General features: G+C 42.9%; 2 protein-coding genes across 5 annotated transcripts in view; both read left to right on the top strand.

The window, feature by feature from the left end:
- slc4a1b (solute carrier family 4 member 1b (Diego blood group)) overlaps positions 1–11,560 on the top strand; it is a 50,024-nt gene extending 38,464 nt beyond the window's left edge. The window contains exons 13-17 of the mRNA XM_077205958.1: positions 176–342; positions 9,971–10,212; positions 10,305–10,474; positions 10,588–10,761; positions 10,908–11,560. Of these exons, the coding sequence (XP_077062073.1) occupies positions 176–342; positions 9,971–10,212; positions 10,305–10,474; positions 10,588–10,761; positions 10,908–10,988 (834 nt within the window). The 3' untranslated portion in view covers positions 10,989–11,560. The remainder of the gene's footprint in view (positions 1–175; positions 343–9,970; positions 10,213–10,304; positions 10,475–10,587; positions 10,762–10,907) is intronic.
- Positions 11,561–13,146: 1,586 nt separating this feature from the next.
- Positions 13,147–22,285, top strand: part of atxn7l3b (ataxin 7 like 3b) — a 10,277-nt gene continuing 1,138 nt past the window's right edge. Inside the window, exons 1-8 of one of the 4 annotated variants that reach the window (XM_077205986.1) lie at positions 13,147–13,410; positions 14,130–14,250; positions 14,476–14,608; positions 19,777–19,948; positions 20,102–20,199; positions 20,347–20,405; positions 21,211–21,256; positions 21,751–21,887. In XM_077205986.1, the coding sequence (XP_077062101.1) occupies positions 14,200–14,250; positions 14,476–14,608; positions 19,777–19,948; positions 20,102–20,199; positions 20,347–20,405; positions 21,211–21,256; positions 21,751–21,755 (564 nt within the window). In that variant the 5' untranslated portion in view covers positions 13,147–13,410; positions 14,130–14,199 and the 3' untranslated portion in view covers positions 21,756–21,887. Of the gene's footprint in view, positions 13,411–14,129; positions 14,251–14,475; positions 14,609–19,776; positions 19,949–20,101; positions 20,200–20,346; positions 20,406–21,210; positions 21,257–21,750; positions 21,888–22,285 lie in introns of those variants that run through there. The other 3 variants (XM_077205987.1, XM_077205984.1, XM_077205985.1) reach the window with 3 other exon arrangements.

Here is a 22,285-nt window from a genome sequence, read left to right on the forward strand (position 1 = left end):
TGAATTCCATGGAATTCTTATTTTCATTTTAGATTAGAAGTAGATTCCTTATTGTTTAGGTTTCTGATGGGCATTGGCTGCCTTTATAGATAGATAGCAGTTTTAGGGTACTAATTCAGATCCAATCCTGTAAAGTTACTATCTTGACCTCTCTGACCTTTGACTTGTGTTACAGAAACTGGTGGTGCCTAAGGGTCTTCAGGTGTCCAACCCTAAGATGCGGGGCTGGATAATCAACCCTATGGGTGAACACAAGCCCTTCCCTGTGTGGATGATGTTCGCCTCTGTTGTTCCAGCTATGTTGGTCTTCATCCTCATCTTCCTTGAGTCTCAGATCACCACGTGAGTAATGCTTTCTGGTGGAAGAGGATTTGGTACAATCAGTTTCTGTTCAAATTCATTAACTGACAGGATCAGGCTCCAACAAATTTTCTGTCCTCACTCAAGTGAAAATGCGGCACATATTCTAAAAAATAAAGGTTCTTTATTTCCATATGTTCCATGAAGAATATTTAACATCCATGGAATCTTCCCATTGCACAAAAGGTTCTTTATAGTGGAAAAAACGATCTTAGAGAATAATGAAGATTGTTCAAATATTCTTCAGACTAAAGGTGCATCCTAAAGGAGCATTTGCATGCTTATACATTATTCTATGCTATTTTGTAATTTAAATAGTGTGAGTAGTGTGTTCACACTGAAAATTCCAAAAAGAAAAAGTGCACTTTAAATCCACGAATGATGCACTTACAGTTTTTTTTTATTTGCTTTGGTACTATTTTCACAAGTAAGGTGTACATTTTCAAAACTCTTAGTACAAAAATCCAAACTGATCACACTTGTAACACAGCTAGTCATTCTTTCAAAACATGATCCCATGCTTTCATTACAGTTATACATTTTTCAGTCCACATAATCATTGCTTCAAACACAAGATTATTGTAATATGTAATGAGAACGTTTGGTTGAATCACAGAAACACAACAGTCTGATCTTCTTTCAATTTAGTACTTTTAACAATCAGTTCATTCAACAGCAAACAATGCAAGACACATGTTTCAAATCTCCCTTGTTGCTGAAATAATTACAGTAATACAGGCTACAGTTGCCACATTAGAAAAAAACATGTGCATTACCTAACCTATGTAATTGAATCCATAATGTGTGTAATAGTATCTGCAGTGAGTTATCAAAAGCTGTGATGAAGTATGACACAGCCATGAGGTTCTGTGCTAGAACAGAGTTTGCTGGCAATACAGTAAATGATTTCACTCTATACCATTTGACTGAATCTACTGTAGTGGACCTTTACAGATGATGGTTGAGTTACAGTAATGTGGCTGTCCATGGTAATCTGTTTACAGTATCACTGTATGTATGACATATACTGTAATGTAAAATGCTGTATTTGATGCCATCTGTCTCCCTTGATGCATCTCTGATCAATCTAATGTTTTACAGTCACTGACCGTTTCCTCTCCTTATACTCTATTCTGCTTTACAGTGTTTTCACAAATGGCAAATTTCTCTGTATCTCTCTCACACACACATGCGAGTGCACACACTTTGAACATAGTGGTGGTTATTATCTATAAATCACTTATGTAAAAATAATTCATTATATTTGGTTATCCATATCGGAAATTGCAAACAAGTTCTATAGAAACTGTATATAGAATCAATATTTACAGGTGAAACCCGAAAAATTAGAATATCGTGCAAAATGTATAATTTTGATGATTATGGCTTACAGCTAAATTGAAAAACCCAAATTCAAAATCTCAGAAAATTAGAATATTACATGAAATCAATAAAAAAAGAATTTTACTGTAAATACAGAAATGTCCTCCCTCTGAAAAATATAATCATGCATGTGTATATAGTTATATACTAAATGTATCACTGTAGTTTCACCTTTTTATTTGAATTACTGAAATACATAAACTTTTGCACAATATTCTAATTTTTCGCGTTTCACTTTTATAGACATCTATAGGTGTACCAAATGATTTATTGATTAACCATTAAGATCAGTTGGATTAAAAAATAGACACATGTATTAAACTGAACAAAAAGAGATGCACATCAAAAGTTTGATAGGAAGAGCTTTATGAAAGGCAGTTACTGTGAATGAAACATTTATGTAGATGAAACACTTATTTTGTGTTGTGAAAAGGATACTTTGTGATTTTGTGAATTGTACTAACACAATTGAAAACATGTTGAAATGTTTGAAAAAAGTGCACTTTTGATGATCTGTTGTGATATTAGCACTAAGAGTTTTGAAAATGTACACCTTACTTGTGAAAATAATACCAAAGCGAATAAAAAAAACGTCTCGGTTACATATGTAACCCTCGTTCCCTGAGTAGGGAACGGAGACGTTACGTCGGATGACGACGAATGGGGGTTTCGCCTAGAAAGCCAATCATCTTCGTGTATTATAAAACGAGCCAATGGCGATGAAATGCCATGGGTCTGCGGAATTTGCATAGCGTAACTCCGCCCCACCTCGTGGGTATAAAAGGAGGACGCTCGGCAACATGCAGATATGTCTTCGCTGAGGAGCCGAGACTGAACTCAGGCGTCTACCCAGCGGTACAGCGGAAGTGGCAGGGAGACGTAACGTCTCCGTTCCCTACCCAGGGAACGAGGGTTACATATGTAACCGAGACGTTCCCTTTCGTAGTCACTCCGAGTTACGTCGGATGACGACGAATGGGGGTCCCCGTGAAATCACGCCACCTTCACAGCTGTCTTCCAGTGCCCTGCGAAAAGTCTGATCCCCCTGTCGTGATACTGGCACAGACGAAGGAGTCCTACTTAACACAGGAATACCAAGGTACACTGGGAAGCATATCTCAGAGGAGATATGCCGCAGCATGCCTACCCGTAGGGAGGACTTAAGATACACATATGGCCGGAGGGCTACATATGGAGGAACACTGGAGTGACCAGCCCGAGGGGTGGCAACTTTCAACTCCAGGAGGGCAAGATGGCTTGCCAAGGGAAAGACACATGCTCAAGGAGGCTTACAGTGGAAATACACATGTGGGGGTTACTCAGGGAGGAACCATGCACACGGAGGCACCTAGCCGACGCCCAGGCAATAGACACTGGCGCCAGCATCAACAGTGCTGGAGGAACTCAGGGCTTCAGAGAGGAAGGCTCACCTGAGGAATAATCGCACGTATCCAGTCCGTGGAGTGGAAAGGCGAGCAAGCGAAGACACCTGAGCGGGTCCAGTACTAGCTGACTGAAGCGAGTACACGAGAGGACACAGGCTCCACTCGGAGATTATAGAATCTGGCGAATGTGTTGGGTGTCGCCCAGCCTGCAGCTCTACAAATGTCTGCCAGCGAGGCGCCATGCGCTAGAGCCCAAGAGGAAGCCACACTCCGGGTGGAGTGGGCTGTCACACCAAGGGGGCACGGTCGGCCTTGCTGTTGGTAAGCCAAAGCAATGGCGTCCACTATCCAGTGAGACAACCTCTGCTTTGAGAGAGCCTTTCCCTTCAGTCTCCCACCATAACAGACAAAGAGCTGGTCTGAGGTCCTGAAACACTGCGTTCTGTCTACGTAAGCGCGGAGAGCGCGTACTGGACAGAGCAGTGCCAAGGCTGGGTCTGCCTCCTCCCGGGGCAGCGCTTGCAGGTTCACCACCTGGTCCCGGAAGGGAGTGGTGGGAACCTTGGGCACATATCCAGGCCGGGGTCTCAGGATCACGTGAGAGTGACCGGGCCCGAATTCCAGGCACGCTTCGTCAACGGAGAATGCGTGCAGGTCCCCTACCCTCTTGATGGAGGCCAATGCAACCAGGAGCGCTGTCTTCATAGACAGGAACTTAAGCTCCACTGATTGCAGAGGCTCAAAGGGAGCCCTCTGCAGGGCATTTAAGACCACTGAGAGGTCCCAAGAGGGAACGAGAGGAGGACGAGGAGGATTTAGTCTCCTCGCTCCTCTCAGGAACCTGACGATCAGGTCGTGCTTCCCCAGAGACTTACCTTGAACTGCTTCGTGATATGCGGCGATAGCGGCCACATACACCTTCAGGGTGGAGGGAGACAGCCTTCGCTCCAACCCCTCTTGCAGGAAGGAAAGCACGACAGAGATCGAGCACCTCCTGGGGTCTTCTCGACGAGAAGAGCACCAGTTGACGAAGAGGTTCCACTTCAACGCATAGACATGTCTCGTGGACGATGCTCTAGCGGAAGTGATGGTAGCCGCCACCGCTGGTGGCAGGGTACTCAAACCTGCCTCGTCCCGTCCAGGAGCCACACGTGGAGCCTCCAGAGATCGGGTCGAGGGTGCCAAAGGGTGCCCCGTCTCTGAGAAAGGAGATCCTTCCTCAGAGGAATTGGCCAAGGAGGTGCTGTCGCGAGGAGCACCAGTTCGGAGAACCAGGTCCGGGTGGGCCAATACGGCGCAACCAGAATGAGCTGCTCCTCGTCCTCCTTGATCTTGCACAAGGTCTGTGCGAGAAGGCTCACTGGGGGAAACGCATACTTGCGTAGGCCCCGCGGCCAGCTGTGCGCCAGTGCATCCGTGCCGAGAGAGCCCTCGGTCAGGGAATAGAACAGGGCGCAATGGGTCGAGTCGTGAGAGGCAAACAGATCTATCTGTGCGTCCCCGAACTGGTCCCAAATCAGCTGAACCGACTGGGGATGGAGTCTCCATTCGCCGGAGATGGGCCGAAACCGTGACAGCTCGTCGGCTGCAAAGTTCCGATCTCCCGGAATGTAGATAGCACGAAGGGACCTCAGGTGCTTCTGACTCCATAAGAGGAGGTGGCGTGCGAGTTGCGACATACGGCGGGAGCGTAGACCACCCTGACGGTTGATGTACGCTACAGTCGCGGTATTGTCTGAACGGACTAGTACGTGTTGACCCCTGAGCAACGTGAGGAAACGGTGCAGGGCAAGGCGTACTGCCAGCAACTCGAGGCAATTGACGTGCAAAAGGCGCTGGGGTCCTGTCCAGGAGCCCGCGGCAGCATGTCCGTTGCACATGGCGCCCCAACCCGTGGAAGAGGCATCTGTGGAGACAACAACATGCCTGGAAACTCGTTCTAGGGGAACTCCGGCCCGTAGAAAGCTGAGGTTCCTCCACGGAGTGAAGGACTGACGGCAGGTCGGAGTCACTGGGACTCGGAACGTGCCGTGATGCCATGCCCACCTCGGGACTCGATCGCGAAGCCACAGCTGAAGCGGTCTCATATGAAGCAATCCGAGCGGCGTTGCTGCGGCTGCGGATGCCATATGCCCCAGGAGCCTCTGAAACAATTTCAGTGGGACCGCACTCTTGCCATCGAACTGTCGAAGGCAAGTCAGCAGCGAGTGTGCGCGCTCGCTCGTAAGCTGCGCGGACATGGCGACCGAGTCGATCTCCATACCGAGAAAAGAGATCCTCTGCACGGGGCAGAGTTTGCTCTTCTCCCAGTTGACCCGAAGGCCCAGACGGGCTAGGTGCCGAAGCACAAGATCCCTGTGTTCGCAAACCTGGTCTCGAGAGTGAGCTAGGATCAGCCAGTCGTCGAGATAGTTCAGGATGCGAACCCCGTGTTCCCGAAGGGGAACAAGGGCAGCCTCGACGATCTTCGTGAAGACGCGAGGAGACAGGGCTAGCCCGAAGGGGAGAACCGCGTACTGGTATGCCTGCCCCTCGAAAGCAAACCGTAGGAACGGTCTGTGTCGAGGTAAGATGGAGACATGAAAGTAGGCGTCCTTCAGGTCTATGGCTGCAAACCAATCCCGTGGCCGCACACATTCGAAAATGCGTTTGGCCGTGAGCATCTTGAACGGCAGCCTGTGAAGGGAGCGGTTCAAGACGCGCAGATCCAGGATCGGCCGTAACCCACCGGATTTCTTGGGGACAATGAAGTACGGGCTGTAAAACCCTGACCTCATCTCGGCTGGAGGGACAGTCTCGATTGCACCCTTCGCCAGCAGGGTAGCAACCTCCGCTCTCATGATAGGGGCATTGCCACCGACCATAGTGAAGCGAACTCCCCTGAAGCGGGGAGGAGACCGTGCGAACTGAATCGCATAGCCGAGCCTGATAGTTCTGGCGACCCAGCGAGAAAGGCTGGGAAGTTCCAACCAAGCTGTCAGATACTGAACCAGCGGGGTCATACGAACCACAGGCGTCCCCCCGGAGGGGCAGCGAAGCGGAGTGACCAGCCCAGGCGAGGGTGGCAAAGCGGCCCGGAGCGGGGGCGCGGTCATGCTCCGCGTCCTGACAGAGGAGACCAGGGAAGGACCAGCGTTCCACGGGGGTCTGCTCTGCCAGGGGTCTGGCGATAGAGGGGGACGAGAGTGGTGAGGTCCGGAGACGGCACACACTGTCGCCCGCACCCTCCGGGACAGAGGGGGACGGGAGTGGCGAGGCCCGGAGGCGGCACACACTGCGGTCCGAGAACTCTGTGACAGAGGGGGATGAGAGCGGCGAGGCCCGGGGGCGTCGCGCACTGTCAACCGGCTCTGTGTGCTCAGTGATGGGTGTATTGATTCTTTCTTTGACCATAATAGGGTACTGCCCACCCGTGGGTGGGCAGCGGGAGAACAAAAGATTCTCCCCCGGCCCTCCGCCGGGGGAAGGAGGGGGCCTGCAACCACCTCCTGGGAAAAAACCGACACCATCACTGAGCAGCCCGTCTCAGGAGCGCCGCTTAGCCTGGCGTTTAGCGGGGCGCGGGGCTGGAGAGGGCTGTGGCGCCTTCCTGCGGCCTCCTCCACGACGCGGCCCGGGTGAAGGCTGCTGCTGGGGCCGTGCGGGAGGGGAGGGAGCCACAGGAGGGCGCCCTCGGCGGCGAGCAGTCTGAGGTGTCTGTACCGACGGCTGGGTGGAGGCAGCAGCAGGCCGTCGGGGCAGAATATGTTTAATCGCCTCAGACTGCTTCTGTGCGGTTGAGAACTGCTGGGCAAAGTCCTCAACCGCTCCGCCGAAGAGGCCGGCCTGGGATATGGGGGCGTCGAGCAGACGGGTACGCTCGGCGTCCCGCATATCAGCCAGGTTCAGCCATAGGTGACGCTCCTGGACCACAGAGGTGGCCATCACCTGACCCAGGGAGCGTGAGGCCACTTTCGTCGCTCGGAGAGCGAGGTCAGTGGCGGCACGCAGCTCATTGAAGAGCCCTGGGTCAGTCCCCGCCTCGTGCATATCTCTGAGCAGCTGGGCCTGGTAGACCTGCAAGGTGCTCATCGCATGCAGAGCGGCAGCCGCCTGTCCTGCAGCTCTGTGAGACCTCGCCACTAAGGTGGACGAGAATCTACAGGCCTTGGACGGGTGCTTAGGATTACCACGAGATGAAGCACTCTGAGGACATAGTTGCATGGCAACAGAGCGTTCAACCGGGGGAATCCCAGTGTACCCATGGGCGGCTGCCCCATCGAGGGGAGGAAAAGCGGAGAAAGCTGACGAACGTACACGGGAGGTCAAGGGAGCCTTCCATGATTTCGTCAACTCCTCATGCACCTCCGGGAAGAATGGCATTGGGGTTGGCTGTGGCCGTGAGGCGGCAGCCGCACCCAAAAACCAATCATCCAACCGCGAGCGCTCAGGGCAGGGCGGAGGGTTCCACTCAAGCCCGATGCTCGCGGCGGCCCGGGAGAGCATGGCCGTCATCTCGGGATCTGATACGGGCAACGCTGGAGCTCCAGAAGGAGGCAACGCAGCCGCATCGTCACTTCCCGATGACTCTTGCCCGCCTTGTGATGCCGCGATCGACATCGAGTCTTCCTCTGGAGCGCCGAATGAAACACGCGGGGCATCGAAGGATGAACCCGGTAGAATCACCGCGGCACTCGCGGGTTGCAACACTGTAGAGGGGGGCGTGGTCCGAGGACGCATCGTCGGATTGTCCCACACCGTAACCCTCAGATCACCCTGTCCACCAGCCGAAGTACAGCCTCTCGTGGAGGATGTAGATCGGGGTGTGGATGAGGGGACTCTCTCCCGAATGAGATCATTGAGTCTAGACCTCAGTGTTGCGATGGCCATGTTCCCACAGAAGGAACATGAGTCATCCACAAGCGCTGCTTTAGCGTGCTCTAAGCCCAAACACGCAAAGCAGCGATTGTGCCCATCAAAGGAAGACAGGAAACGACCGCACCCAGAAGAACACGGGCGAGACATCTTTAAAAAGACGTGCCACGTGCAGCTCTTTTAGAGAAAAAACTCAGCGATGCTGAGGCGACCAGGGAGAAACACACAGACTGGCAGATCACTGCTCAGATCGCAGGCAATGTGAACTCGCTGGGTACCGCCGTCACACCAACACCGGAGAGTTCGCTCGTCACAGAAGATGAAGTCAGGATTGGCTTGTGGAGTGAAGAGAAGCTCTTGGCTCCGAAGCGAAAACATATCTGCATGTTGCCGAGCGTCCTCCTTTTATACCCACGAGGTGGGGCGGAGTTACGCTATGCAAATTCCGCAGACCCATGGCATTTCATCGCCATTGGCTCGTTTTATAATACACGAAGATGATTGGCTTTCTAGGCGAAACCCCCATTCGTCGTCATCCGACGTAACTCGGAGTGACTACGAAAGGGAACTGTAATTATGGTAACTGAAAAAAAAAACAAAGTGTGGAATGCTGGACACTTCATGCACTCAACTGTCGAAGCTTTCCTTATGTAGCAGATGTTAAGTACTGTCAGATTTCAATGTTGAAAAGCAAAATAACTGTATTCATACACTAAACAGTTGAGTGCATAGTGCATAGTATAAGTGCAGAGTGTATAGTGCATCATTTTGGATATAACTTAAAGTCCCCCTGTAGTCAATTTTATCCCTTAAAACTCATCTTTGATCACAAAAATTACATATTTAGATGTTTTTTCTTGTGAAAAAAAATATTCATGCCTTAAAATAGCTTGAATGTCATTTAGTGTACTTCATTTAGTTTATGTGGATTCATGAATATGCAAATTGCTCCCCGCTTTCTCTCAATCACATGAGCTCTAACTGCCTTATTCAATGTCAACTTTAGTGTATATATGTTTGAACCAGAAACTGATTCAGAAGAGGTGGAAGAGTGAATTACACAGGGTCGTTTACATGTCGATGTATCAGAAACGTAATGCTTTTTATATGTCGCTCTCTACAAAGTCGACACATAACAGTAATTGTTATGATTACATTATCAAACATCTAATAATGTGGTTCTAATGTTACACAAACCATGCTCCCATTCACGATCGTCAGACAGCTGCCTTCTAAAAATCAATATCCTTACAAACGCTTTGAACAACTCAGAACGTCATTGGAGAAAGGCATATAATTCATCATAACATTGTAAATCATATACATAATTCACCTGCTATATTGATAAATCTACCCGATATTTCATATCAACATAAAAATATACCTGGCTTCTCTTCATACTCCCCTGCTTCGCAGCATAGTTAATTAAATGCTAAACCCAGCCCCCCTTGTTACGGAATTGGTTTCATTATATTTGTGACTTAGAAAACTGTAATTTCAAACCACGTTTTGGGCACTGTCTTTGGTTCACTGCAGTTTTAAGGATAAAATACTCAGTCATGGTGTTGACATGAATTTGCACATGATTTATCTTAAAGCATATACAAAAAAACACAGACATTTAAACAAAATTAAAACGTGATTTTCACCACAGGGGGTCTATAAAACTGTTCACAGAAAGGTTCTTTGGGGAACCCAGAATGGTTCTTCTATCGCATCATGGCGAAAAACCCCTTTTGGAACCTTTATTTTAAGAGTGCAACAAAGTGAAATATACAGTTATATGGAGCAGTATTACGCACAGTGTGACAGAAAGTGAAAGTGACTTGTTGGGTTAGTGTGATGACCCTTGCTAGATTGTAGATTAAACATTCTACTAATGCTTTCAAAAGAACATAAAAATAGAACAAATATATCTCTCTGAATAATGATTTGCAATGCGAATTTATTTATAAACTGATATTTTCACTTGTCTCTCATTTTTCAAGACTAATTGTGAGTAAACCAGAGAGAAAAATGGTCAAGGGTTCTGGCTTCCACATGGATCTTCTCATCCTTGTGAGCATGGGAGGTCTGGGTGCCATATTTGGTGTTCCTTGGTTGAGTGCCGCAACCGTACGATCCGTATCTCATGCCAATGCCCTGACTGTCATGAGCAAGGGCCCAAAACCTGAGATTGAGAAGGTTCTGGAACAGAGAGTCAGTGGAGTAATCGTGGCTTTGCTTGTTGGTATGTTGACATACGTCTAACATTCTTCTAAATCTGATTCTTACAGTACTATGCTTCCAACATTAACATCATCTCTGTCTGTCTGTTTGCAGGTCTTTCAATCCTCATGGAGCCCGTTCTAAAAATGATTCCTATTACGGCTCTGTTCGGAATCTTCCTCTACATGGGAATCACATCCCTCAGTGGGATTCAGCTTTGGGATCGAATTCTGCTCCTCCTTATTCCCAAAAAATATCACCCCAATGAACCCTATGCTACAAGAGTATGTATTTGCTAACATTACTCTATTTGAATAGTTTGCATTTCGATTTCTTCTTCTTGTAAATGTTTTATTCTCAAGGTTGGTTTGCATGTGGTCTCTGTCTCCCTCTGCAGGTCAGCACCAGTAGGATGCACGTGTTCACTGCGATCCAGATCGTGTGTCTAGCAGTCCTGTGGATGGTGAAATCGAGCCCTGTGTCACTGGCTCTACCGTTCATCCTGATACTCACAATCCCTCTGCGCATGTTCATGACTGGACGACTTTTCACTGAGCAAGAGATGAAATGTGTAAGTGGCACACTGACTAGCCTAGTCAGAGTAGCCTAGCAGGAGTCTACTCGACGTACATGCTATATTCCAAGTTATAGTGAACCTAGAGAACTTTCCATTTAACTTTTCATAATAATTCATTGTACTTTGTATCTTCAATATAGCTTGACGGTGATGATTCCAAGGCAACATTTGAAGAGGAGCCAGGAGTGGATGTGTATTCTGAATCTCAGATGCCATTATAGATCATTTTCCTGTAACTAAACTCATTTGTTTTAGAGTACAGCCAGCACATGAAAATTTTTACAAAATTAAGAATTATGTTCATTTTACTGCTGTGTGTGGTTTTCTGTCTGTAAATTGATATTATAATGGTCTAATACAGGTCTTACAAGATGACATCATGAAGGTCTTTAAAATGCACATAGGACAGGCACATTTCTCAGATAAGATATTCTCCCTGCATTATAAAGAAATTATTAATGTAGCCTAGGTCTTTGTTTTGTTGTTTTTTACAAATACTTTGTCTTGTTTGAGATGATTTGCCTTGCCCCCATAAAGATGCAATATTTCTGGTCTAGGTGTCATTTGGCTATTAAATTTTTTTCAAAAACTAAAAAAATAATAATTAATTATTCCAAAATTTTGACCTGCAGTGTATTTCTTAAAGAATGTATTATGTTATGTTGTACGATAGATCTAAATCAAAAAACATGTACAAGCTTATTTTCTTTCTATGTAACAGGCAAAAAAATTAAAACAGCCAATGTGACAATGCATAACAGTGGCATATTTGGAATAAAAATTCTAATACTAATGTGGCCATACTAGTTTGTTGTTTTGCTTCATCATCAACAGAATGTTGTAACATATTGGAGCCTAAAGTTAGTTACCATATGTCAACGCAGCCGTCATCTTTGAATGGTTAACAATTGAGATGAGGTTATCACTCACATGAAACAAACAGTGATTTTTTATTGAAAATACCACAACTTTGAGCAGCTATGGTTGTAAGAACCATTGGAATAGAGTAGAGTTCTCTGATGATCAATAATATTTATAAGAGCTTGCACATACCATATGCAACATCCAACATTAACCATAAACCAAATTCTGTAAAAATAAAATAAAAGTAAAAAAAAAATCAGCTGTTAAATACTAGCAGATAAAGATATTCATACTGGTGAATTAATATGCTTTCAGACGCACAGTTTACTTGCTCAAGGGGTTGGGTGTTCATGGACAGGATTCAACGTTCCAATATGACTCAGCTTAGGTACAGATAAATCACTAGCAGCAGGTAAGATTTCAAATAACAAAACATAATGCAACAGTAATTATTTTAGTATCAGTGAGACTGTGAGATACTATTATTGTTGTTATTAAAGTCCCCATGTGGTGAAAATCAAGCTTTCAATGTTGTTTATGTCTATGTGGTATTTTTTAATATAGGCTACTTTAAAGGGATAGTTCACCCAAAAATGAAAATTCTGTCAGTATTTACTCACCCTCATGTTGTTCCAACCCCGTAAGACCTTCGTTCATCTTCGGAACACGAATTAAGATTTTTTCAATGAAATCTGAGAGCTGGATCACTTCTCCATACTAGTCCATAGGCTTCTTCAGGGATAGAAACTTGCCAGCCCCGAAAAGTTATTAAAGACATTGTTAAAATAGTCCAAGTAACTACAGTGGCTCAATCTTAAGTTTATCAAGCGACGAGAATACTTTTTGTGTGCAAAAAACAAACAAAAATAACGACTTTATTTCAACTATTCATTCCCTTCTCTATGGGCCTCTAGTCAGTTAACTTACCTTAGTCCCTTTAAGACAAACAATGTGCAGATTAATAAATCAACACCATTGCTGAGTATTCTCTCTTTAAAACTGCACTTAACCAAAGACAGTCTCAAAAACGCAGATTGAAATTTCTGGTGTTTCTGACATCACAAACTACCTTGTAGCCAATCACATCAATGTGTGATCGTAAACGAATGGGTGCCAGTAAGTGGAGGCGGGACCAATTTGCATATTAATAAACTGCATTAAATGAGACAAGGTTGTAGTTAAGCTATTTCAAGGCATGAAAGATTTTATTAATATTAAAAACGTTTAAATATGTCATTTTGATCATCAAAGTTTAAAGAGATCTGGCTTCATGTATTGACTACATGGGACTTTAATATTTTAAATTGGCTGTTATGTTTTCCGTTTACATTTTAATTTTTGTTAAACTTTATCAATTGTGTTGTGTTTCTTTATAAGAATATAGCAGATACGGCAAAATAAGTAAGAACTTTCGTTTAATTTCCATTTTCCTTTTCTCAGACCTGGCTAGACGATTCAGCGGTGACGCATTTCAGCCACTGTCTATGATTTCAGCAGCATACGATGAACGAGGATAGATTGGTCAGGTCTGGGTAAAGGGAAATGGAAGTCTGCGGACGGGATAAGAGATTGAACGCTGAATGTGGAACTTTGTTTTGTCAGTGAGGAAATACTTTAAGGGAAATGTTTCGTTGGACCTTTTGTATCTGTTCCCTTTCATGCACATACCATTAATGGGACAAAGACCTAGTAGATACAGATTTCATTATTGATTTAATCAGATGAGCAGCTTCAGTCAGTGGAGTGAACAGACCGACAACAGCCTCCATTCCAGAGCTGGTGAGTGACAGAAATTAATGTCCATATAATACAGATAAACAATAGAGATCACACGACAGTATTTGTTAGGATTTTCGCAAGCAGTATGATGTATAACCTCTTACGACTCGAATTCAAGTCAGTCAGTAGAGGGCGGCTATCCAAGCCAATGGACGCAAATCTTAACTTACCCTGTGTAAACATCTTTATTATAATAAAACATTTTGCATCAATCATACTTAATGACATACTTTGTCACTTATTATCTTATGCCATTACAGCATTTTAGTTAATCTGTGTCCACACTTCTGAATGTAACCTGTAATTTCAGTCAAGGCGAACGAAGGCGAAACGGGATAACTTACGTGTTATCGTGATCAATCATCGATTGACAAAATGATATGATATACGTTACCCTAGTTAATACGAAACAGCCTTAATCATGAGATATGATATCCGAGTGTTTGCAGTATGCAGTGTAAACGGCTCTTATTCAAGGCAATGCATTGAGTTCATCCTTCTAGTATCGCTCATTCTTCTAGTAACGTTAGTTCTTTTTACAGCGGTGTGTATCATTTATTTATTCGATTTTTCATAATAATATAAGTACATCCATAAATACACGATGAGGACTTTTGTTTGTTATGCTTTTATAATTGCAGCCGGGATCATATATTGCTGTCTCATTCCCTGCCTGTGTCTCTGTTTGTCTTCCTTTGTTTGGGTTGTTGTTGTTTCAGCCCCTCCTCAGCCTATGACTGCTGCACTACAGCATGTAGACAGCAGTGCTTTTTCCTGGAGCTTTTGCAAATGAAAATGGAGGACGTGTCTCTGTCCAGTATGGACAACAGTAAGATGGAGGTGAGCGTTTGTTTTTCATGTTATATTCTGCTTAATTGGATCAGTGTTGAATAAACAAAAGCTTATGCGGGTGTGTCATGAAGCTCGTCTCTCATGATATATACATTTTACACTCATTTCATTGGTTTTCCCAGCTGTGTCCAGTGAATGTGATGTTAATCTTTCTGAATGTTACTATGTGATCAAGCACATTAATTCTTGCATGTGTCGCGCCTTCACCCACAGGGATTTGCTCAAGAGATCCTGTCTGACCTGGTGGAAGATGCCTGTTTGGGTCTTTGTTTTGAAGTTCACAGGGCTGTCAAACAGGGATACTTTTTCCTGGATGATACAGACCAGGAGAGTATGAAAGACTTTGGTGAGACTCTGACACATTTCTTGATTATGGCAATCAACTGTTTAGTCTCTTGAACACATGGATGGAAACATTGCTTTATTTCACAAATTTTTAATTTGATATTCCAGTTTAGCACATATGTTAAAGGAATAGTTCACCAAAAAATGAAAACTCTGTCATTAATTACTCAACCTCATGTCGTTTCAAACCCGTAAGTCTGTTGTTCATCTTCGGAACAGAAATGAAGATATTTAAAATGAAATCTGAGAGCTCTGTGTACTCTGCATAGACAGCTACGCAACTACCACTTTGACGGTTCAAAAAGTTCATAAAGAGATCGTAAAACTAATCCATATGAATTGAGCGGTTTATTTTATATGATGAACCGATTTAATTTAGGATTCTATTAACATTTAAACATTGATCACCGAACAGAAGCTCAACTGAACCTGCGTAACATAAGAATATGAACCTCATTGGTTCTCGCATGTCAAGCGTATCACAACTGATGTGTGAGTTGATTAATGTTTATATGTTAATAAAAGCCTTAATTAAATCGGTTCATCATATAAAGCGATCAAGTCTTCTCTTCAGAAAATTTTGACTAAACCGCTCAATTCATATGGATTAGTTTTACGATCTCTTTATGAACTTTTTGAAGCATTAAAGTGGCAGTTGCATAGCTGTCTCTGGAGGGACAGAAAGCTCTCAATTTAATCAAAAGGATCTTCATTTGTGTTATGAAGATGAACGAAATTCTTACGGGTTTGAAACGACATGAGGTTGAGAAATTAATGACAGAATTTTCATTTTTGGGTGTACTATGCTTTTAAGTTTGCAACATAGCTACTGATTTGAGCAGAGTCATGTATGGTCTATTCACTAAAATGGTTAAAAATGTTCATTTTGATATTCAAAATTCCACAGGCAAAAAGGTCCATTGTCATTAGTGTAGTGATGTATGAAGCACAGCTCACACAAAATACACTTTCAAACCAGGCAACTTTTTGTTGGTCAACGGCATTGATTCGAGTGACCAACCTGAACCCATTGCAAAAATCTGCATGGGGAAATCTTGTAGATTCCAATTGAGAGCTAGATTGTGCCCATTAAAACTCGTGAACATCGATAAATGTGGCCACACCTTAAGACGTGATGGTTCAGAACTGTCGGGAAGGTGCCGTAAAGGAATAGTTTGCCCAAAAAAGAAAATTAGTGTCATTCTGAAGTGAACCCATCACTTTCTTTTCTTCTGTGTAACCCAAAAAGAGGTCTTTAGAAGAATGTCCATGCTTCCATTTTCCATAAAATGGGTGATTTGGATCTGCACTGTCAGGGTGCTTTTCAGACAATTGCCACTTTGTTGCAAATGAAAAATACAGTGTGACCCAATCCAACAGGGAGAGGGGGAGCAATCAAACTCTGGTCCTGACAGAGAAATCGAGCCAAATGTTAAAGCACTCTCAAGCTCCGAAAAGCAAAATTCATGTTTTTGCACTATAATCCAAGACATCTAAATTCATACAACTAGTGATGCATGATATATCGGCCGCCGATATAATATCGACCGATATGGTCAATATTTTACACATCGGTATCGCTCCGATGTCAAAATAGGGCCGATGTGAACGGGCCGATAATCATTCCTGTGTATTTGACGTGTGTGTAGGCTTATGTGGGGGCGGGGATGTTTGTTTTTGCACGAGCGCATACATTACACACATAATGTGCTGAAGCAGGTGCTGGAGGCGTAAGTTATGACACTCTGCCTTGTTCTGACCGACCATCAAAGTATTGTCGCGCTGGAGTTACGGGGTTATGATGTAGCAATTAAATCACCTCAGACACACATGTAAGTTACATGTTTCACAGTGATTGCTTTTGTTAGATTACTGAATAATGGCATACTCTCGGGGGGAAATTATGGTGAAAATGATCAAGGTAAGAATGACACACGACACGGGTGCATAAAAAAGATAATCTTTAAAATCCAGTAATAGCTAGCGGTAGCCTTTAGCTAGCGATGCTACTTCACAAACTAGACACAAACACGTTTCGAGCCATAATCAACAACTTATCTAGTAACAAGCGCTGCATTAGAGCAGGCTTGTAGGATATCTTAATTCACAGCCCGTAAGGCTACATGTAGGCTACAACTGAAATAAAATGCTAGCTCTCGCCTGTCAATGACAGTCCACTGACTGAAAACTACGCGAGTTGGTCAGTTGGAGCCGCAATGACACACCCATTATACACCAGCAGCAGGAATGTAGTAATTTAAAGCCTACCTTTTGTTGAACCCTGGTTAAAATCCATGTCGAACAACCGACGAGAAAGCAAATCCATTACAATGCGGAACTACTAACTGTTAGATAACGTTACATTTCTTTAGGGAGACCTAATCTCTTGCCCTGCCTTAGCTCTGAATCTCTGTGACTATTCTGAACTGTCTGCGACGTCAAGATTGTAATGCTGGAATGTGTGTGTGTGTGTGTGTGTGTGTGTGTGTGTGTGTGTGTGTGTGTGTGTGTGTGTGTGTGTGTGTGTGTGTGTGTGTGTGTGTGTGTGTGTGTGTGTGTGTGTGTGTGGCGCGCATGTGAGAGAGAGAGAGAGGCGCGGGCGCGATCGAACAGTGGAAACAAAAACATACTCCGTCATTTTGTTCAGACATTCCAACTATGCTCACTACTTCAACTTCTTGTTTATACATGTGATGCCATTTTTATCATAGTGAGTCTAATAGGGTTAATATTGATTACATTTTAAGTGTTATCATAACATTGTGCTATAAAATAGAAGTTAAGGTCTTTTGCCTTAGTAGGACAGTACTGTACTTTAAAGTTTTGAACTGTTGTACAAGGTTCACAGAATACAGTGACTTGGTCTCAAGTGAGTTAGATGTTTATTGAGAATACTCAGGGTAGGCTTATTCATAGTGTGAATTCAGGACACACTTGTATCCTATGTATTTTTATTTATTTTTTCTTCTGAAAATCTGATGACATATTTTGCACACAGGTAAATGTGCTCAATATCAGTCATTTCTGAAAATAAATTACAAAAGTAAAAAAAAAAGTGTTTTGGAAAATAGCTCTTTATTTGATTATCTTAAAAATGTGTTTTCTATACAGAGATATCGACATCGGTAAGTATCGGCCATAAACAGCAATATTAATATCGGTTATCGGTATCGGCCACAATTTTTACATCGGTGCATCAAAACATACAACCAAAGTCCCTTTTAAGAAAAATCAGTTCACTCATTGGCCATTTGCAATGTCTCCAGGATGCTATTTCAAGCATGCTCGACCAGTGTTCCCTCTAAGCTGCGCGCGTGCGCCGCGCACTTCTGAAGCCGTGGCCGCGCAGAAAAGATTAAAATGCCACGCAGAGGACTGACGCGAAATGTGTTGGGAAATCCATTTGATTGTAGTTTAAGTGAGAAATAATTTCAGTGCACTTGTCAACCGCTATAGAGTGAAAACTGGTGAATGCAGTTTACAGGTTTCATAGAAAGAGAATGATGTGAGCACGTGTGATTGGCAGTGAGTCTTGCATGCGGACCAAATAGCTCAATACGAGAGGCAACGAGAAACGCAGACATGTGAAATAAAATCACATCATAATGTTTTAAAGAAGAGTGGTTTGATTAAAGTGGTAGAAATAACTGTTGATGTACACAGAACGGTAACAATTACACACCCACCCGCGTGCAAATTCAAAATAGGCTATCATTAGTTTAAATCTATGTTTTTGTGTGTGTGTGTGTGTGGGGGGGGGGGGGGGGGGGGGGGGTTAGATTACTATAAAAGAGTTCACATATTCACTTTTCTTGAAAATATTTAGCTATTCGATCTATTTAAATGCTTTAGTTTGTTATATATTATAATAATATAATATGTAAACAAATTGAAGCATTTAAACTGATATATTATATCACTTCAAATACTTCAATTCGTTTTTTTCATATTATATTATATTAGGCCTATATTTTATTATATTATAAGCCTAAATAAAGAATCTCACGGGAACATTACCATTAAAAACTTTGAAACCCCCTGCTAAAGACAATATTGGAAATTCATAAGAAATAAACAATCATTTAACTTTGATGGTTTAAAGCTTCCTGTACACAATTAATTGACTGTACAAAAACACTTTGTTTTCCCCAAACCATCTCAGTGTAACAGCTTACTTTTCTTTCATACTATATTCTATTATTGTAAATACTTGAACTGTCCTGCAGAAGATTTTGTAAATTATTTTTCATAGGATTTCTTGGTAAAGACTGTACAGTTAACAGCACTGTGAAAAAAATATCAGGGAACCTAAAATGTGCGTAATTTAGTGACTTCTTATTTAACTGCTTGTTTTTCAAAAATATGATTTAATACCAATAAGTTACATCAAGGGTCAAATAAAATAGAAATGCCACATTCAAGTTAAAAGTTACAACTGAATGTTGAAACCATTGTGTTTCTACGTATGCTGTACAGGTCAGGTATAAAGAATATTTTTGCTCAGGTGGCGAAATATGTCCGCCCAATAGAAAAAAGTTTTGCTCAGCAAGAAAAAAAATTAGAGGGAACATTGTGCACAACTAACTCCTATCTTCTTGAATGGGGAAATGCCAAAAGCTCAAAAACTGCTTGCTCAATTAAATTTAAATAAAATGTATTTCATATTAGCAACAAAATTTGATATGAATGGACTACACCTTAAACATTCACCATGAAAGCAAAATTGACAATTCTTATTTTGTGGAATATTGCCATATTTTTTATCAATGATTTATTTGTGCACATCATTATTTTTATAATAATCTTTAATCAAAATAACTTCCCCTCCCACCACTTCTCTGATGTGTTTACTGGCGTGAGCCGTGAGGGCGGGACAGCCTGTCACTCGCATGAGATCACAGCAATAAAAACCACATCCATCCAATGATCCAATCAATTCCAGATGGGCAAAAATCAAGTCCTGTCCTATATTTTTTTTGTCCCCTTCACCATTTTTACAGTCAGAATCGTTACTGTAATTATGGCATGCTGTGAACGCAGCTTTTCTCCCATTTATTTTAATGTAAGTGAGTGAACCGACTTGATATATGTGGTATTTTGAGGAACAGACCCAAATTTAAGCCGTCTTTAACAGAAAATCTTTAACTAATTTTTCACTGTCTCTTGTAGAAATCGTGGACCAGCCTGGAGTAGACATTTTCGGGCAAGTGTACAACCAGTGGAAAAACAAAGAGTGCGTGTGTCCCAACTGCAGCCGGAGCATCGCCGCCTCACGCTTTGCTCCTCACCTGGAGAAATGCCTCGGCATGGGCCGTAACAGCAGTCGCATCGCCAACCGCAGGTATTAGGACTAAACATTACCTTCACCGCCCACATGAAAACGTAGATGCAAATGTTCATAAAGGGTTGTGCTTGTCTGAATTTCTAGAATTCATTATTGATAACATTGATTTTGGAACATGTGAGGGTAATGTGTGTATAAATGTATATTTAGAATTGCAAGCGGCAACAACACAAACAAATCAGAAAGCGATCAAGAAGACAATGATGATGTCAACGACAATGACTGGTCTTATGGGGCAGAAAAGAAAGGTGAGACTGTTATACCTTTCTTGGTAATATTCTGGATTAGTGCTAAACCACTCGAGGGACTTCATTGCATAAATAGTGACTGCAACTATTTATCAATATCTCTGCGTGTTTTTACATTTTAACATATTACAATATTTTGCTTTTCAGCCAAGAAGAGAAAGTCAGATAAGGTATTTTTACATTCTATGAAACAACCTGTACTCTTGGTAAGTTTGTTTTACTGTTACGGATGTATTTTTTCCGGCTCTTAGATGGTCTTTCGGCATTTGTAGCCACAGAATCTGGTGCTCTAAGCCAGGTGCGACGCAAGTGTTTTCTGCTAGTTTCAACCCGACGCAGTTACCATTTTCATATCCTGCGCCGCGTTGTTTAAATAGCAATTGCATTCAGGCGTATTGTTGGCACGTTGCCATTTTGAGGCAACTGAAATAGACTGCGCCATTGACTAACTGAAACCTGATCTAAAGTCAATGGCGCAATATTTTTTTTGTTATTTAAAGAGCGCGTTAGTAATATGCGCCTATAGGCGGGTCAACAATGCGCGTACACTTTGTCCCGTAGATAGTCTGCTCAGATCCGTTTCCTCGCTAGAGAAGCGTTCAGTTTTTCCCGCTTGCAAATTCCGCCATGTAAACAGCGAATCCCCCATGGCGCAAGCGCAACTGGGTTTTAAAGGGAATGGGAGATAAGACTCTGATTGGTTTATTGCACTTTATGCCCAAAACACACCCATTACTCATTAAGAGAATAGGAAACACCCTTTTAGACCATTTTTCCCGTCGTAAAACTAGCAAAAGTGGATTTGGACATGCTCAAAGTGCACTTGCGCCGTGCACTTTAGACCATGCGCTTGGATCGTTAAAATAGGGCCCATTATCTCTCTAATCAGTGCTGGAGAGTAGCGTACTGTTGCCTGAATCTTTCTTTTACAATGTCTTTTCATTGCTTTCATTTGCATATCCTGGCTGCAGGCTAATGTTTGACGTCTTTTTTTTTCTTTTTTCTGTACAGAATCCAAATTCACCAAGAAGATCCAAATCCATGAAACATAAAAATGGTAAGTACGTGCACTTCCATCCAAAACAAAACAATTGTGTGAAATCTCTAACAGTATATTAACAGTATATCAAATGTTAAGGCCCCGATATACTCACGGATATATTCAAGTTTTATTTGTTGTTCTTCGCTTAGAGGTAAAAAGAAGTTTGACATTTTTTGCAGTGATATACTATTAACGAACATCCCGATACCGCCCATACTACTGAGACCAGCAATTAGAAGAATATGTTAATATGCATCGCGTGCATTTCTGTCAATAGCAAAATAAACAAAACAAAAATGACATCAGTGAAAAAACGAAAGTTAAAGTAACTGATAGCGAGGTGGATATGTTTGCACAAGCTCTGCAATTCATCACTTCAGTCATGTTTATTTATATAGCACTTTATACAATAGATTGCTAGCAAAGCTGATTGGCATTATTAAACATGGAAAAATCAGTGTCATGGTCACTTTCAATTAGAATTACAACTTTCCAGTGTGTTTCGACAGACTGAACAGAAGAAATGAAGTGGAGAAGATTTCCACATCAAAGAAGGCGGAGCCTCAGAGCCACACCTACCATTACGTAATCGCCATGGACCGATGGTAGTTTTGAAGGGATTTACTAACTGGAGCAAACTTTTCTGGAAAGTTCGCTTTGCCAAGCTGTTTCGACTCCCAAAACGAACTTTGTTTTGGCCTGATTGTGTTCAAAATGACATACCACAAGTTCAGCTTTCTTCAATTTTGCTTGAAGTATATCGGGGCCTTTAGGGGCCGTTCACACAGAACGCGTTTTTGCGCTGAAAACGGAATGGGAAAAAAACATGCAAGTACACTTTTTTTATATATATATATATATATATATATATATATATATACTTTAATCTTAAGCACAGCATTTTTAGAATGCCATGCCATGCACGTGACTCTGCAAAATACACGAGCACAACAATCGAACACATCCATCTAGCCGGTTTACAGTGAAACCAATGGAATTGCAGCGCAGTGGAATGCAAAAACCACTCCGTGTTAATGGCCCCTT

This window comes from Siphateles boraxobius, unplaced genomic scaffold (genome assembly GCF_051911475.1).
Source record: "Siphateles boraxobius isolate OS27281-9 unplaced genomic scaffold, OSU_SipBor_1 55, whole genome shotgun sequence".
In the NCBI taxonomy this organism is placed as follows: Eukaryota; Metazoa; Chordata; class Actinopteri; order Cypriniformes; family Leuciscidae; genus Siphateles; species Siphateles boraxobius.